The sequence below is a fragment of the Bos mutus genome, chromosome 13, assembly GCF_027580195.1.
Source record: "Bos mutus isolate GX-2022 chromosome 13, NWIPB_WYAK_1.1, whole genome shotgun sequence".
In the NCBI taxonomy this organism is placed as follows: Eukaryota; Metazoa; Chordata; class Mammalia; order Artiodactyla; family Bovidae; genus Bos; species Bos mutus.
This window is the reverse complement of record NC_091629.1, coordinates 68,223,952-68,239,463: the sequence shown is the minus strand read 5'-3', so window position 1 is coordinate 68,239,463 and position 15,512 is coordinate 68,223,952. Positions and strand designations below refer to the sequence as shown.

Sequence of the window (15,512 nt, the reverse complement as noted above, 5' to 3'; positions counted from 1 at the left end):
TGACCCCCACCAAATGACAGGAAACAGGCTACCCAGCTTTCCTGAGCACCACAGGGCTGCTGGAAGGACCAACTGCCTGAGTGCTCAATAAGTCAACGAGGGCAGTTACAGAAGGGAATTACTGCTTTATCCATAAAGTTGCTGCTGTTGTTTTTAATTTAATTATTTATTTGGTTGTGTTGGGTCTTAACTGCGGCACTCAGAATCTTCACTGCATCACGCAGGATCTTTTGCTGCAGTGCACAGACTCTCTAGCTGCGGTGCATGGACTCCAGAGCTCATGGGCTTCAGTACCTGCGGCACACGGGCTCGAGAGTGCACCAGCTCAGTAACTGTAGGCTGCAGGCTTAGTTGATCCGAGGCATGTGGAATCTTAGTTCACCCACCAGGGACCGAACCTTTGTCTCCTGCATTGCAAGGGGGATTCTTAACCACTGGACCATCAGAGAAGTCCCATCCATGAGGTTTTTACTGCATTTGTTGGTGCCCAAAGTTATCTAACGATTTTCTCAGTATATTCTCATTCCTTGACAAGGAAGCTGACATCCACTCCACCTCATTCACATGTTATTTTTCCACACTGAGACTTTAGATAGATGAAGACGGTTTTCTTTTTCTATAATTTATTTGGCTACACCGGGTCTTAGTTGTGGCATATGGGATCTAGTTCCCTGACCAGGGACTGAACACGGACTCCTTGCATTGGAAGCTCAAAGTCTTAGCCAAGGATCCCCAGGGAATTCCCAAGAGAAGTTTTCTAATTGAGCTCCTACGAGCCCTTACAGGCCCTGAGAGTGCAGGAAGTGAGTTTTCCTCTCTCCCACCCAAAGCAACTCTGCTTTATACAATCAGGAAAGAAAGGAGTACCCTGGGTTCAAAACCAATGTTATGAGATAGAGTGTGATAATATATAGGCAAAAAGAAAGGCAATTAAAACCTTATGCAGGAAATCTAACCAAGTCACACACTGTAATTACAAAACATCCACAAGCTCCTAAAATATACAACTAACACTCAAAAGGCAAAGTGATCACAAGTCTTGCATCACATACTGAACAAAGCACACACAGAAGCTAACAGACATCCCTGCAGCTGAGACTTTCTTTCTGAGCTCAATGTTTGGGGAAGGGTAAATCACTAAGTACATCCGGAACTGGATCAAGGAAACACAGCTCTCAAGTCCAGATGTCAAGCTGGGGTCAAGTACAGACCCAGTCCAGTGCTCCCGCCTTCTATGTCTGGAGCACTTTTCTTCTCCTTCCTCCCATGGGAACTTTTCTAGTGATGCCTATTGCAGAGGAGCCCTGAGTTCCTCCCAACCCAGTCACTGTTCTCCCAGTCCTGTACAAGGATGCAGAACCACTATCTTTTCTAATCTGATTGAATAAAAAATACCTTTACTGTTAACAGTTGTCTCATATACTTTAAAGTTTAAAAATGGTTAGAGCACATTTCTTGATGCTTTTCACGTAGTTCCTCCAAATAAGTTATAAGGTAAGTTACCACTGCTTTGCTCTGAATCCTTCTTGCAGAATTTTTTTTTTTTTTTAAAGGCAACATGGGAAAAGAGAACTCCGGTTTTTGACTCACTAACAATGCATCCAAGATGCTCTACTCGGGAAATATGAAAGAAAACAGTGGTTCACGTACCAAGTCTTGGCATAACTGCTCCAAGAAACTGCTCATCTTCTTGGAAGTGGTTCTCCTGTAAGGACTCCAGCAATTTCTGCAGGACATCTTGGGGCACTTTGCAGCCAGTGCCCTTCAGTTCAGTGAATCTGGTTAACCGGAAACTCTTGTCCAATTCATAACTTTCCGGGTTAAAGGACTCCCGTGCAGACATGGTTCTTGGGCCCACACACCTCACGGCCGGGCTCCTCCCCTCCTTCTCCTACGCAGCTGGTTTCTTTATAGATCCACCTGGGTAGCACCAAAACATAAAGACACCATTGAGTTCTCACCAGTACTTGGCAAGAATCAAGTGAATGTATGACAGTGAAAAGTAAACATGAAGTGGGCTGAAATCACCAAGACGATAGGAAAACAGCCATCTGGGACCAGAATGGTTTGACACAGTGATGTACAAGCCAGGTAAGTCTTAAAAAGTGACTGTACCATTAGAGACATGTTCTGCATCTGTGTTGTTATAATTGTGGCTGCGAGGGGCACCAAGAAGACAGAACTATGGGCCAGCTGGCTTACAGGACACAGTGCCATCTTGAGCAAAAAGTCCCAAACGTTCTTCTAGCTGATGGCATTACAGGAAAACGAGTCACTTCACCTATCAACCAGGAAGTACTATGGTTTAGAAATGAGATGCCCTGGCTAACGTGACTTTTCAGGAAGACCTTTTGCTATCTAAAAGAAAAATAAAATACCTAACAGGCATTTTTGGTGAAATGGAAGTTGATGGATATGGATTTGATGAAATTCTTTATGATGCTAAATTCGATTTTAGAAAAATAGATTTTGATTCCAAGTCAGAAGTACACAAAATGATCCAAAACTATAGGAAGCCTGTCTAAAGAACACAATTTGAAATCTGGAATGGCTGTTTTAACACAGCAAGGTTCATTTTCTACAACAGAGCAGTGGAAAGTTAGTTCTCTGATGTTTTAATTCAGTGCTATTTCCTAGAAAGCAAATGCTGCCCAACTAACTAGTAAACACACATCATTGACAAAGTATACTACTACTCCTTACTGTTTCATTGCAGATCTATAGTGATAAACTGTACTAAATCACTAGCATTTATAGTTTGGGTTACCACTGGAAGTTTCTGGAACAAATCTTTCTAAGTTTGAAGCCTTGGGGCTAAATGAAAACCTTTCCTGCGCTCCCGGGGTTTATAAACTTTCAGACTGATGCTTTATTGGGCACAGAATAACAGACACCCCAAGTTTTAAGGTCAGTTTCCCCTATAAAATTCATGTTTAAGAACATAATTCCCATTTATAGAGTTTTCGATCCCTTGGGAAGCACATCACTCATTTAAAATAAATCTCACAAAGCCTGAGTTCAGGCAGTCATCCAAACTGTCTTTACAAAACCATGTTTGGGGTGAGCAATGATTTTGGTTTGAAACCTACAACTGTAAAGCAGTGAACCTTCCGACAGTCCAAGAAAACACCTGTGCAAAAGGAGGGCGCGAGGCTAATCAAGTTACAGACATGGGAATTCTGAAGCCATTTTACAGCTGGGAAAGTCCAACAGCACTTTGACTTGGAAGGGTTTGCAACAAAAACAACAGTCCTTTCCTCACCAAATGCCTCGCACTTAACACCGCCTCACTCCTACCAGGGTCAGAAAAAAATCCAACTCACGAGGCATCCAGTTATTTTCCTACCTCCAATCCCTATCCAAAAATAAAGGCGGGGAGGGGAATCTGGAACTCAGGAGACTAGCTTCCTTTTAAATCTTCCAAGATTTTTAACGGCAAAAAGTTTAAAACACCTTAAGCCCAGAAGGCACTCAGGAGTTTCAAATTTCCAAATAGAATGAGGGACGTAGATCACACAAATCTCAATCCAAAAAAAAAAAAAATCTTGCTTTTTTTGGAGATGGGGGGGGGGGCCCTGAAGAAAGGTGAAATTAATGGCGGGGCGGGGGGTGGGTTGCATAATATGCAGTCCACTAGAACCCCAAAGCCGCCTGTTTACACCTTTAAAACAATGACATGAATATTTAAAGCAACGGTTAACCCTTTCTTTCCCAGCCACGTTTTAATTTTTTCAAACGAGGGCGCCAAGCGGGCCGCAGAGCCGGGGGAGCGCGGTGAGTGGGGGCAGGAAAGAGGGCAGCCCCGGCCCGGTACCTACCTCCCCAAGGTTCCCAAGCCCAGGAAACAAACAACGGGGAGGACGCGGCGACTTGGGCGCAAGGGGCGCGTGCCCAGCGGGAAGCACACGTCGGGGCGGCGGAGGGCAGCGCTCGGGGACACCTTAAATCCCTGGCTGCCGCCTTTAAAGGCCACCCGGGCCCGGATTCTTTGTGCGGCGCGGCCAGGAGGAGGCGGAGCGGGGCAGCCGACGGGGCCATGCCCGCCCGCCCGCTCTCTGTCCCGGCGGCAGCGGGAACCGCGCGGCCCAGGCCGCGGGGAGGGCGCGAGGCCCGCACGGCCCCACTAGCCGCGATGGGTCTTCGGGTTCGCGGGCCGGCCAGGCCGGGGCGCCAGGCGTCAGGAGGCGCCCGCGGGGCCGAAGAGAGGGCGCGCGCGGGCGGGGGGGAGGCGGGGAGGGCCTGAAGGCGCCGCGCCCCGGGGACCGGGCTGGGCTCTCTCGCCGCGCGCGCGGGCCGCCGCCGCACAAAAAATGTCGGCGGGCGAAAAAATTAACCCCTGCGTCGCCGCCGCCGCCCTCCCCCTCCACTCCTCCCCCGCCCTCTCCTCCCTCCCTCCTTCCCCGGCCCCGCGCGGCGGCCGCGGCGGCGGCGGCGGCGGCGGCGCGGGCGGTGCTTCTTTTTTAAAGCGGCCCCACCAAGCCCTGGCTCGGCCCCTCTCCAGGCAGCGCTGCAGAGCGCCGGTCGTGCACGGCTCCCGGCGCGCCCGGGCGGCCCGCGGGGGGATCCGCACGGCCGCCCTGGGCCTGCGGACGAATATTCCCCTTTAAGCCTGGTGTCTCGCCCCCCCTCCCCGAGCCAGGCGCTTACCGGTTCGCTTTGCGCCCTCCGCCTCCTCCCGCGAACGGGACTCCGCCGCTCCCACAATGCACCGGGCGCGGCCGGGCTCCCTTAAGCGTCGCCTGAATAAAAAGGCCTCTCCCGGCGGCGGCGCGGAGGGCGGGAGGGCCCCGGCCCGCGCCTGGGCGCCGCGGGGGCTCGGCCTGCCTCGGCGGGCCCCTGCCGGGAACCAGGGCCGCCGCGCTCCGCCGTGCGCCGCGCGCGAGGGGCCTTTAAGGGCCGGCTCCCTCCCTTTAAGAGGCGGCGGGCCGCGGCCGGAGCGGCTCGGTGGCTGCGTGCGGCCCGGGAAAGGGGGCGGGGGCGATGTGCAGGCCCGAGCGCGGCAATGATTGGTCTCGGGGGAGGGGTGGGGGGTTGCAAGCCCGAGGAGCGGTGGCATCCGTTGCACGATGCAAAAAGGATTGATTTCAAAAGTTGCGAGTTGCATTGGCAGCAGCCTTTGGCGCCCGGGCCACCTCCTTTTCCTTGACCCGCTGGAAGGGCCGGGAATGTTTCCCAAAACCTGGCGGGGTTCAACCGTGCTGCGTTCTGCGGGACGCTGTACCTGCTCCCCGAGCGCTGCCGTCGTTCCTACCAGCAGACAATGAGCACGGAGACAATTTGAAAGTCGGGTGAGAGCAGAGGGAATGCCCCCTCTGCCGCGACGAAAGACTTAGAAACACAGACGGCGCGTTTGATTAATAACGACTCTCCCTTCTATTGTTCAGCCTGGCTTGGGAGATCACACGAGCCTTGGTGAACACGCACACGTCCTGCGAAGTTTCTTGAACGTTTCATGCGTTTGGTAGGAAGTCAGAGATTAAGGTTCCTCAGTTACATTGTTTGCTCTCCACAGGTCCAAGTCAACATGGCAGCCTAGTACCGCATGTGTTTGAATGAACACCCAAGGGAGAGATTCAGCTTCTGAGATTACTTTTTTCAGATTTTCAACTTTCTAATACGTTGCTGAAGCCAATAAAGTAAAATGCTTTCCTACGACGCCTTTTCGTGCTTCCCTTGAAACCGAGAAGTTGGAAACTGACCAATCTTTTCTAGAGTGGTTCAGCATTTTCCAAATATATTTCGGAGCAGGAGTGTTTTTTGTTTTTTTAACCAGTTTTTTTAACTGCTGTAGGTTCTGTTGTCAGGTTTGTAGGCTACGCAGATGCCTATTTCATTCTTAAAATTTCTGCTTGGCAGTTCCCCAGGGTTTTGATCTGGGTGCAGTCTAGGAGACTGGGCTGTTGCAGGCTCCTCGCGGTCTTTTCTCCGTAGCATTTCGGGAAGTTAGGAAAGAACACAGTAGCCTAGATTCTTTAATGTGATGTGTTGGAGTTTTGTCAGAGTGTCATAACCTACTGGTTGACAAACCTAGATTTGCCTCTGAATCGCCTGGGGTAACCCACGTGCAGGCACTCCCCAGGCAGCACTCCAGATGTCCAGAATCTGGAAAGGGGGATGAATGTCGCTTAATTCCTCTTATCTCCGCCCTTTTAAAATCGATTTTGTGAGTTGTCCGAGGCATTTTGGTATTGTGTGTTTACTTTTTAGCAAAAAAAAAAAAAAAAAAGTAACAACTGAAAAAAAAAGATCTTGGGAGATTAAGGGTAAGGTGGCTTACTCAAGAGAGGTGAGTAGGACCCTCTCTGAAGATTCATGTCTCATGCTGAGTTTGGTGTTTCTGCCGTAGTCAGCAGAGTTTGGCAGATTTGGTTTTTACAAGCTTAGCTTGTAAAAGAAGGCTGTACCACATTTGCGAGGACATCCTCTCTCTGCCAGAAGGGAAGACAGGGCCACATCTACAGTGAAGAGGGAATTATGCAAGTCAGTCGTAGAGTCCAGGGCACCTGACCCAAAGCTGCAGGAATTCGGACCTAGGAAAGAATTTCAGATGATTTAGTGTGTTATCAGAAGAAGTGTAAGATGACCCCCAGATTTCTGGTTTGAGGGGAACAGGGTAAATAGTGAGGCTACTAGTTGAAACAGAAACTATTAGCATGCAAACAAGTTTGAGGTGAGTTCAGGTTTGGAAATGTTAAATTATAGGTGCTCAACTGATATTCTAGGCAGAAGGCAATTGGTAAAATGAGGTCTGCCGCTTGGGGTGGGGGTGGACTCTGAGTTTGAGATGCAAATGTGGGGACCATCAGCATGTAAATGGGGTTTGAAGCCCGGGAAAGGGTTGAGATTAACCAGGAATGAGAGGAGAGGGGGAATAAAAATGAAAGAGACCTTGGACAGAGCCCGGCAGAGCTTCAGACCTGAATGGCTGGTCGAGGCTGAGGCTGATCCCTGCTTTGTGTGGGAGGCAAGCGTTCTCAGAAACCGCTCCTTCCTCCCCAGCCCCTGGGGTTGGAGCCCTTCGGCAGCTCCAGCACACCTTGAGTCAAATTCTGCCAAGCAGAGTTTGTGGACTCTTAATATAAGCCACGATGCCTTGATGTCTCGGGGTCAGATAATCCACCAGATCTCTCATCCCTCCCTTCCTTTGCCCTAAACACAAGCCTCTCTCTGTGCTTCCCCCCCATCAGCTTTCTATGAGTCTTCCCCAGCGGGTTCATCAGAGTCACATCCTGTTGAGAACCATCCCCCTGTGGTCGCAGGTCCTACCAGCTCCTACTGAACAGATGGTTCTCCTGGGTCATGTTACCTGCTGGAGGCTTGTTACAACTACGGATTTACCAGCCCCACCCCAAAGATGATATCTATCAGGTGTAATGGGTGGAATTGTGACAAAGATTCTTTGCTTGGCCGAACCTGTAGTGGGTCTCCTGAACTTCCTCCTGGACCCATCCATGCACTTCCTTGTAAAATCCAGTCCTAGCAAATCTGACGGAGAAGGCAATGGCACCCCACTCCAGTACTCTTGCCTGGAGAATCCCATGGATGGAGGAGCCTGGTAGGCTGCAGTCCACGGGGTCGCTAAGAGTTGGACACGACTGAGCGACTTCACTTTCACTTTTCACTTTCATGCATTGGAGAGGGGAATGGCAACCCACTCCAGTATTCTTGCCTGGAGAATTCCAGGGACGGGGGAGCCTGTTGGGCTGCCGTCTGTGGGGTCACATAGAGTCGGACACGACTGAAGCGACTTAGCAGCAGCAGCAAATCTGATCACCCTCAATGTCTGAACAGGGTCCTTGTCCTCCACCATCACCCAGGCGCTTGATCACCCTGGCCTGCCTTCAGCAAGTGCTTCTAGAGCCGTGCTGTCCAATAAATACTATAACTACTCTTCATAGTCCCTTTTGAGAGCTTGGAATGTCCCACATGTAATGTGCTCTCTGTGGAAAATGCACTGGATTTTGAAGACTTAAACAAAACAAACAAAAAATGTAAAATAGCTCAATGATTTTTATACTGATTCATCTTGAAATAGAATATTCTTTTGAAGCCAAATGGAGTCCAGAAATAAACCCACACATAAATGGACAACTGATTTTTCTTTCAATTGATTTATTTTGACTGTGTCAGATCTTAGTTGAGGCACTATCTGGTTGTGATGCTCAGGCTTAGTTGCCCCATCTGCTGCGATGTGGCATCCCAGTTCCCTGACCAGAGCTCAAACCCAAGTCCCCTCCTTTGGAAGGCGTACTTTCAACTACTGGACCACCAGGGAAGTCCGTGAAATAGGATATTAGGGATATGGATATGTTTGGTTATATAAAATATATTATTCATTTCCTTTTTTTTTTTTTAACGTGGTCATCTGACCATTTAAAGTGACACAGATGGCTCACAGCCTGTTTCTCCTGGACCGCTCAGCTCTGGATAATGCCCCAGTCCAGAGCCCCAGACACAGGCGTTTCCGTACTTACACGAGTGTTCCACAAACACTTTGACCATGTTCCAGACCAAAGCAATTATTTCTCTTCCAACCCTGCCCACTCCTCCCCGCCCCACCAACTCCCCCTCTATTTGCCATCTTGGCGGACAGACGATTATCTGCTGAACTGCACATGCCAGAACCCTGGCATTCTGCATGTGCTGTTATCCATCAGCTCTACCACCTTCATATTGTTCATATCCAAACCCTCCGCTCCCTTCCCACAGTCCCTGTCTCTCTGTTTATTTCTCGTCTCTCCCCTCAACTGTTGTAGAAGTCTCACGTATGGCATTTTCACTGATTTCCATTCAGTTCAAAGCGATTAATGCCGTGGGAATGGTATTGATCCAAGGCAAACCTGATCGTGTTCTTTCCCTGCTCCCAACCTTTAGGTGGTTTCCACGCCTCTGGCTCTGTTTCTCAGAGTATGGCATTCATTCATGGGTGTGTGTGGATGATTTTAAGGATACGGGGAGGAACATCTTATATACACATCTTGACATACACTGGAAAGATATAACAGATAAAACCTGTGATTTATGAGGATTATTCTTTAGGATAAAAAGTGTGTCAGAGAAAGTTTTTCTGATTTGTTTATTTTGGCTGCGCTGGGTCTTCGTTGCTGCACATGGAATTTAGTTGTGGGGAGCGGGGGCTCCTCTATAGTTGTGGCACAGGCTTCTCATTGGGGTGGCTTCTCTTGTTGCGGAGCATGGGCTCTAAGGTGAGTGGGCTCCAGTGGTTGCAACCTGTGGATGCTAGAACCTGGGCTCAGTAGTTGTGGCACACGGGCTTAGTTGCCTTGCAGCATGTGGAATCTTCCCAGGCCAGGGCTCTAACCTGTGTCCCCTGAACTGGCAGGTGGATTCCTAACCATTGGGCCACCAGGGAAGTCCCTAAAGTTTTAAAGAAACTATAGCACAGTCTAAAGTAATGGGATTGGTCAAGTAAATGCATTCCCGATAAATTTCAGACTCAATATGGTTTAAAAAAAAAAATCTTCACAACCCAGCTTCTAATGTCCTCTCTAATATAATGTCCAGAAGGTATCCCCTTTCTATTCTTCAGCCATACAACCATGCCACGTACTTGCAGGGCTCCAGGCTCAGTTTTTCTTTCTCCACATAGCATCTCATCAGGTGCTAGTTCTTTGTTATACCACCACATCCCCCTCTTCTGGCAAATAAGAACTAAACCTGTAAGACTCTTCTCTGAGAGTCTTCTCTCTCAAGAGTTCTCTGACAATGCATGGGGGAACGCTACCTATGGTAGGCAGCATATCTTGGTTGGCAAAAGGGATTTTGCAGAGGTGATTAAATTAAAGATTTTTTGGGGAGGGTGGTGGTGAGATTTTCCTGGATTATTTGGATGGACCAATGTAACACCAGGATCCTGTCAACTTAAAAAATATTCACAACCTAAAAGTTTGGAGTTATGTTTTCTTGGGTAGGAATATTTAGGACTTCAAGCCCTGGAGGCAGCAACTCAAATAACCCTGAGGTAACTGCTCCAAGAGGTGAGGGGGTGGGGGCCAGCCAGGTTATATAGAAGCTTTGCAACAAAGGGCAAGTAGTCTGAATGTCAAAAGATTATTGTTAATTAAAGGAAAACCAGACATCCCATGTTAAGGAGTTTAGTGCTTTTCTATGTATGGGAAGATACAAGAGTGTGGACTTAATCATTCCTTCTGCATGCACCTCAGCTGTCTGGGGCCAGTATCCTGTTTTTTCACATCCTGAGTTTCCTCAGGGCTCACCGTAGGGAGTGGCTGCAGACTGATGGCTAAACTAAACGGCAGGTGTTCTTTCTTTCCAGAGTTTCTTCAGGGCTCGCCAGCTCACACCGGAGGGCTGCAGCTGCCGATGACTGAGACATCCTTTGTTTGTTGATATGAAAGGACACGTTCCATTTCTCAGCACTGTTATCATCCCTATGTTATACTTGAGGAAACTGAGACCCAGAGAAGGTAAGCAACTTGTCCAAAGTTACAATGGCGAAAAGTAGAGAACTTGGATTAGAACCTGGGGGTCTGTCTCCCAAGTCCACACTCAAAGAGGTAGGCATTCACTGAGTGGCTGAGAAACAGAGCCCACTTCTATGCTCCCCCTGAAATAGCAGGATGGGTTTACTCTCCTGCAGCTGCCCCCTCCCCCAAGTTGGGCATTATACATCTGAGTTATCTACACACACAAAGAGGCCTGACTGAAAGGCTGGCAGTTGGCCGGACCATGGTTGAAGCCACAGAGGTGCCTGACATATTATCCCTTATCCTCCACTCTTGACAGGAGCTATGTACACTCAGGTTTTTTAGGAAGGACTCCTCATTCTCCCCTCTTCTTCCCTCTCAATCCAGGTCAGGACTTAAGATTCCCAGGGGTCCCCAACCTCCGGGATCTAATGCCTGATGATCTGAGGTGCAGTTGATGTAATAATAATAGAAATAGAGTCCACAATAAATGTAATGCATTTGGGTCATCCTGAAACCATCCCCCTTCACCCACCCACAATCCGTGGAAAAACAGTCATTAACAAAACCATTCCTTGGTGCCAAAAATGTTGGGGACTGCTGCACTCAACTGTCATTTGCTTCCCCAGCAGATGACAGGAGATTTCTTTCTAGGCCCTTCACTGCCTGCAGACCTGTCTTTGCAGCCCTAGACTTCTCTGCGAGCAGGGCTTAGGGCCCGAGGGCAAGTATGACAGTCCTACTGAAGGCAGGCTGCTATGGGGGGTTGAGGAGGGCAGAAATTCAAATCCAGAGGCAAGAGTGCCAGAGGTAATAGGTTCAGAGCCTAGAAAGGATAGATAGAGTCTTGGCAGCCCAGGTGGGAAAGCAATTTAGGAGTCTGTGCCTGGAACCACTCATTGTTGGCCCCTCTACACCCAGCATCCTAGGGGGGTGGATTCTAGAAAGGAGCATGATTCCTAAGGCAGATTTTAGGCTGCATCCTGATATTTTGGGGCCCCTCCCTACTTCCCCTGGGGCTTCCCTGGTGGCTCAGTGGTAAGGAATCCACCTGTCAATGCAGGAGACTCGGGTTCAGTCCCTGGATTGTGAAGATACACTGGAGAAGGAAAGGCCAACCCATTCCAGTATTCTTGCCTGGGAAATTCCATAGACAGAAGGAGCCTGGTGGGCTAGAGTCTACAGGGTTACAAAGAGTCAGACACAACTTAGCGACTAAACAACAACAACTCTGCTCCCCTTAGGCCCCTCTCTAAGCTTACTCCTGTCGTCCTGTACAGATATGAGAGCTGGACCACATAGAAGCCTGAGTGCTAAAGAATTGATGCTTTCGAATTGTGATGCTGAGAAGACTCTTGAGAGTCCCTTGGACAGCAAGGAGATCACACTAGTCAATCCTAAAGGAAATCAATCATAACTATTTACTGGAAGGACTGATGCTAAAGCTGAAGTTCCAATACTTTGGCCACCTGATGTGAAGAACAAACTCATCAGAAAAGACTCTGATGCTGGGAAAGATTGAGTGCAGGAGAAGGGGGCAGAGAGGATAAGATGGTTAGAGTGCATCACTGACTCAATGGACATGAATTTGAATAAGCTCTAGGAGATAGTGAAGGACAGGGAAGCCTGGCATGCTACAGTCCACAGAGAAGAAAAGTGTTGGGCACGACTTAGCAACTGAACTGTTGCTGCTGCTGCTGCTGCTGCTCAGTGGCTTCAGTTGTGTCCGACTCTGTGCGACCCCATAGACGGCAGCCCACCAGGCTCCCCCGTCCCTGGGATTCTCCAGGCAAGAACACTGGAGTGGGTTGCCATTTCCTTCTCCAAAGTAGCAACTGAACAACAACTTGAGACTACATAGCAAGGCCCCAGATTCCTGTCTGTGTAAGAGAAACTGGCTCTTTTTTTACACTGTGAACGTTCCCAGTGATCCAAATCCCCTCAAAACAGGGAAACAGCTTAAAGGCCAATCTTTTTTTTCTTGCATGACATAAACATGCTTTCTTCTTATTTTTAAATATCATTTCTCTCATTTCACCATTCTTGCCTAAAAAGTCAGGTCAACAATAAGCCTTACTTTCGAGCAGCTGCTGCTTTGTGGCCCTGTGCTCAGTAGAACACTGTGAACAGGTCAAGATCCCAATCAGTGACAGAGAAATGCTGTAATGCCAAGTGTGAAGTCAAGGTCTCAGGGATTTTTTTTTTTTTTTTTTTGAGGAGCAGGGATCTATGAACCTTCTGAAATGATGTGGAAAATTCTATCTACTTGTGCATTTCTGGAAAGAGAGTTCCTAGCTTCTGTCAGCTTCCCAGCTAGGATAATAGCTTTTATCATATTCCCAAACTGGGTAATATGGTGACAAGTGCTGTGGGAGAACAGAATTTGAAGGAAAAAGTGGAACTATAGGGAGTGCATTATTAGTCCATTAATTTATTAATGCTACTGTCCTTACAAATAATCATCAATTATTTTCTTCAGGGGTCTTTTACAATCTTCAGTAAAAGATTTTATGGTAGTTTTTTGGGTAAGAAAAAAAATCACATGACATTTGAGTCATGGTGTTTGACTTCAGAAGGAGTGACTTTTCTTTAACTTTTATTGGAGTACAGTTGCTTTACAATGTTGTGTTAGTGTCTGCTGTACAGCAAAGTGAATCAATGGTGTGTTTATATAGACCTGCTCTTTTTGGATTTGCTTCCCACTTAGGTCACGGAATTGGTTATTTCTAAAGGAAAGGAGCTCCTTGGAGTGGGCGATATTTAGCAAGTCCCCTGAAAGCTCAATGGAGGGTCTCCCCTCCCCTAATCAAGCCTGGGGCTCCCCCCGAGACCTGCTTTCTGCAGTATCCCCGTGCATGGCTCTGAGTGGTGGGTCCAGCAGGGTACCCTCCACTGAACTACAACTAACACCATCTTGCTTTCTGAAATTCTGGCTTTGCACTTCCCCAAATGTACCCACATTCCCCCAAATCCCACTGTGCTGTGGAGTTATCCCTGGCGAATCCCCCTTTTCCTCAGCACAAAAGTGATTAATCTGGTGCTATATAAAATGAAGATTTTATCGTTTGCACCCAGAGAGTAGCAAAAGTTACAAAGTTAATTAGGTTTTCCCTTTGTCTCTTGATACAGGGGCGATAACTAGGGGTGACGGGGGAGAAAGCCAGTTTATTTTCTTCAGTTACGTTTTCACATCTCTGTCTTCCTGCCTTCACTCATTAAAATGAGTGAGGTTTTGCACACAATTTCCAAAAATGCATAGACTACTCCCCACCTCCCTCAAATCCTGAGACCCAGAGAGCCAGCCCCTCCAGATTCATTGTGCAGCTCCTCCCTCGACCCTTCCATTCCCACTTCTATTGAAGAAAACTGCTCTTGCCTTTTAGCCAGAGATCCTAACCCAGCCATTTCTAGCTTCCTGTCCTTCAGGGGTTGATTCTGCAACATAATAAACAAAGGGTGAATTTCTTCCCATTTTTTCTGAATTATATATAATTGGTTCTCCGCCCCGCCCCCTCAGCTAAGACCATCTTTGAGGGATCATATTGTAATGAACAATTAGTGTTAGATGCCTGATCCCCCCTAGTATTTGGTGGGGGAGGAGGAAACGGAGAGGTGAGGAGGGGAAGAAGCAGAGAAGACAGGTAGAGAGGATGTGTCTGTGAGAACACAAGTTTCAGGCTTACTGTCTATTTCCTGCTGTCAGAACTGTTTAAATAAAAATTGGCTCCATGGTGGTCCAGTGGCTAAGACTCCGTGCTCTCAATGCAGGGGGCTTGGGTTCAATCCCTGGTCAGGAAACTAGGTCCCACATGACGCAATTAAGAGTTTGCATACCACAACTAAGACCCGTGCGGCCAAATAAAAAAAAATTGGCTCCAGAACCAAGCCCTCTGTGAACTGAAGTTCATTGTTCCACCAGCAAAGGAGCAGCTATTTATTCACATTCTCTGTTCTCCACATTTAATTCATGGCCAGCTTTGCCCTTCGCCCCCGAATACACCATCTTCCTTAATTATCTCCTCTGGTCAGAGGCCACTTGGGAAAAGTATTACTGATTGAGTTCTTCCTACCTGAGGGTTCCTGTCCTTGTCCAGCACTTGCTGTGTGCTGCAGCCCAGGCCCAGGCTCAGGAGTGGCCCTGGACTCAGGACCTCTAGACGAAAAACTAGACAGACAGGATACAAGGGAGGAATAATAAATAAATAATGCCAGAGACAAAAATCAGTTTTAGTTTAAGTCTCTCGGGGTACCTCACTGGAATGCAGGGGCCGTGTCCGACTTGGGATGAAGTTCAGGTTTGACTCTCCTTGGCTTGACCTGCTCTGAGCAGAGCCAGTTCTCTGGCTGCGGTGGTACCGTTTCTTTCAAGGAGAGTGAGCAGCATGTTTCCTTTTCCAGGCTTAGCAGGCAGTCCAAGCAACATGTAGGGGGTTGGACTGGATGAACCTTAAGATCTTTTTCCGCCTGGAGGTTCAGTGATTCCTTTAAGGTGAATGAATTGTCAGCACCCCTGACGATTTGTTGTTGGTGGTGATTATTTCCTCTGCTGGGTCTGCATTGTCAGGCGGATTCTTTCCCCCCTCGACAGTAGGTATATATGATAAATGCATAAAGACAAGGATGGAAGGAGTCATGCCAAATCCAAGATACGCTGACCTGTGGAAGGGAGAGGAGGAAAGTCTGAGGAGGTGGCTACAGTAGAATTCTACCTGTGGTATTTTATTTGAAGAAAGATCTAGGGGATTCCCTGGCGGTCCAGTGGTTAGAATTGCCAGTTTTCACTGCTGTGTGGAGAGTTCAATGCCCGATGGGGGAACTAAGATCCTGCAAGTCACATGGTGCAGCCAAATTAAAAGAAAAAAAAAAAAAAACTAAGAAAGCTCAATAAATGTTAAAACAAAACAGATGTTACACTCATCTCAATATTCTTCCATCTGGTTAGGGGAGGAAGGAGAGGGTGAGATGGATGGAGAAAGTAGCATGGAAGCTTACATTGCCCTATGTAAAATAGAGAGCCAATGGGAATTTGCTGTATGTCTCGGGGAACTCAAACAGGAGCTCTGT

The 15,512-nt window shown here is 48.1% G+C and overlaps 1 protein-coding gene and 1 long non-coding RNA gene across 3 annotated transcripts in view; one reads left to right on the top strand and one right to left on the bottom strand.

Moving 5' to 3' along the window:
* The window catches only part of SEPHS1 (selenophosphate synthetase 1), a 26,979-nt gene extending 22,091 nt beyond the window's left edge, over window positions 1–4,888 (bottom strand). Inside the window, exons 1-2 of the mRNA XM_070381942.1 lie at window positions 4,648–4,888; window positions 1,651–1,920 (exon numbers count right to left, since the gene is read on the bottom strand). Coding sequence (XP_070238043.1) covers window positions 1,651–1,843 — 193 coding nt within the window. The 5' untranslated portion in view covers window positions 1,844–1,920; window positions 4,648–4,888. The remainder of the gene's footprint in view (window positions 1–1,650; window positions 1,921–4,647) is intronic.
* LOC138990478 (uncharacterized) lies at window positions 1,973–15,512 on the top strand. Of its 2 annotated transcripts, none has more exons than XR_011466630.1 (3): window positions 1,973–3,774; window positions 10,298–10,448; window positions 11,729–15,512. It is a non-coding gene; the product is annotated as an uncharacterized lncRNA (long non-coding RNA). The 2 variants fall into 2 exon arrangements; XR_011466631.1 differs by lacking the exon at window positions 1,973–3,774 and adding an exon at window positions 5,110–5,461.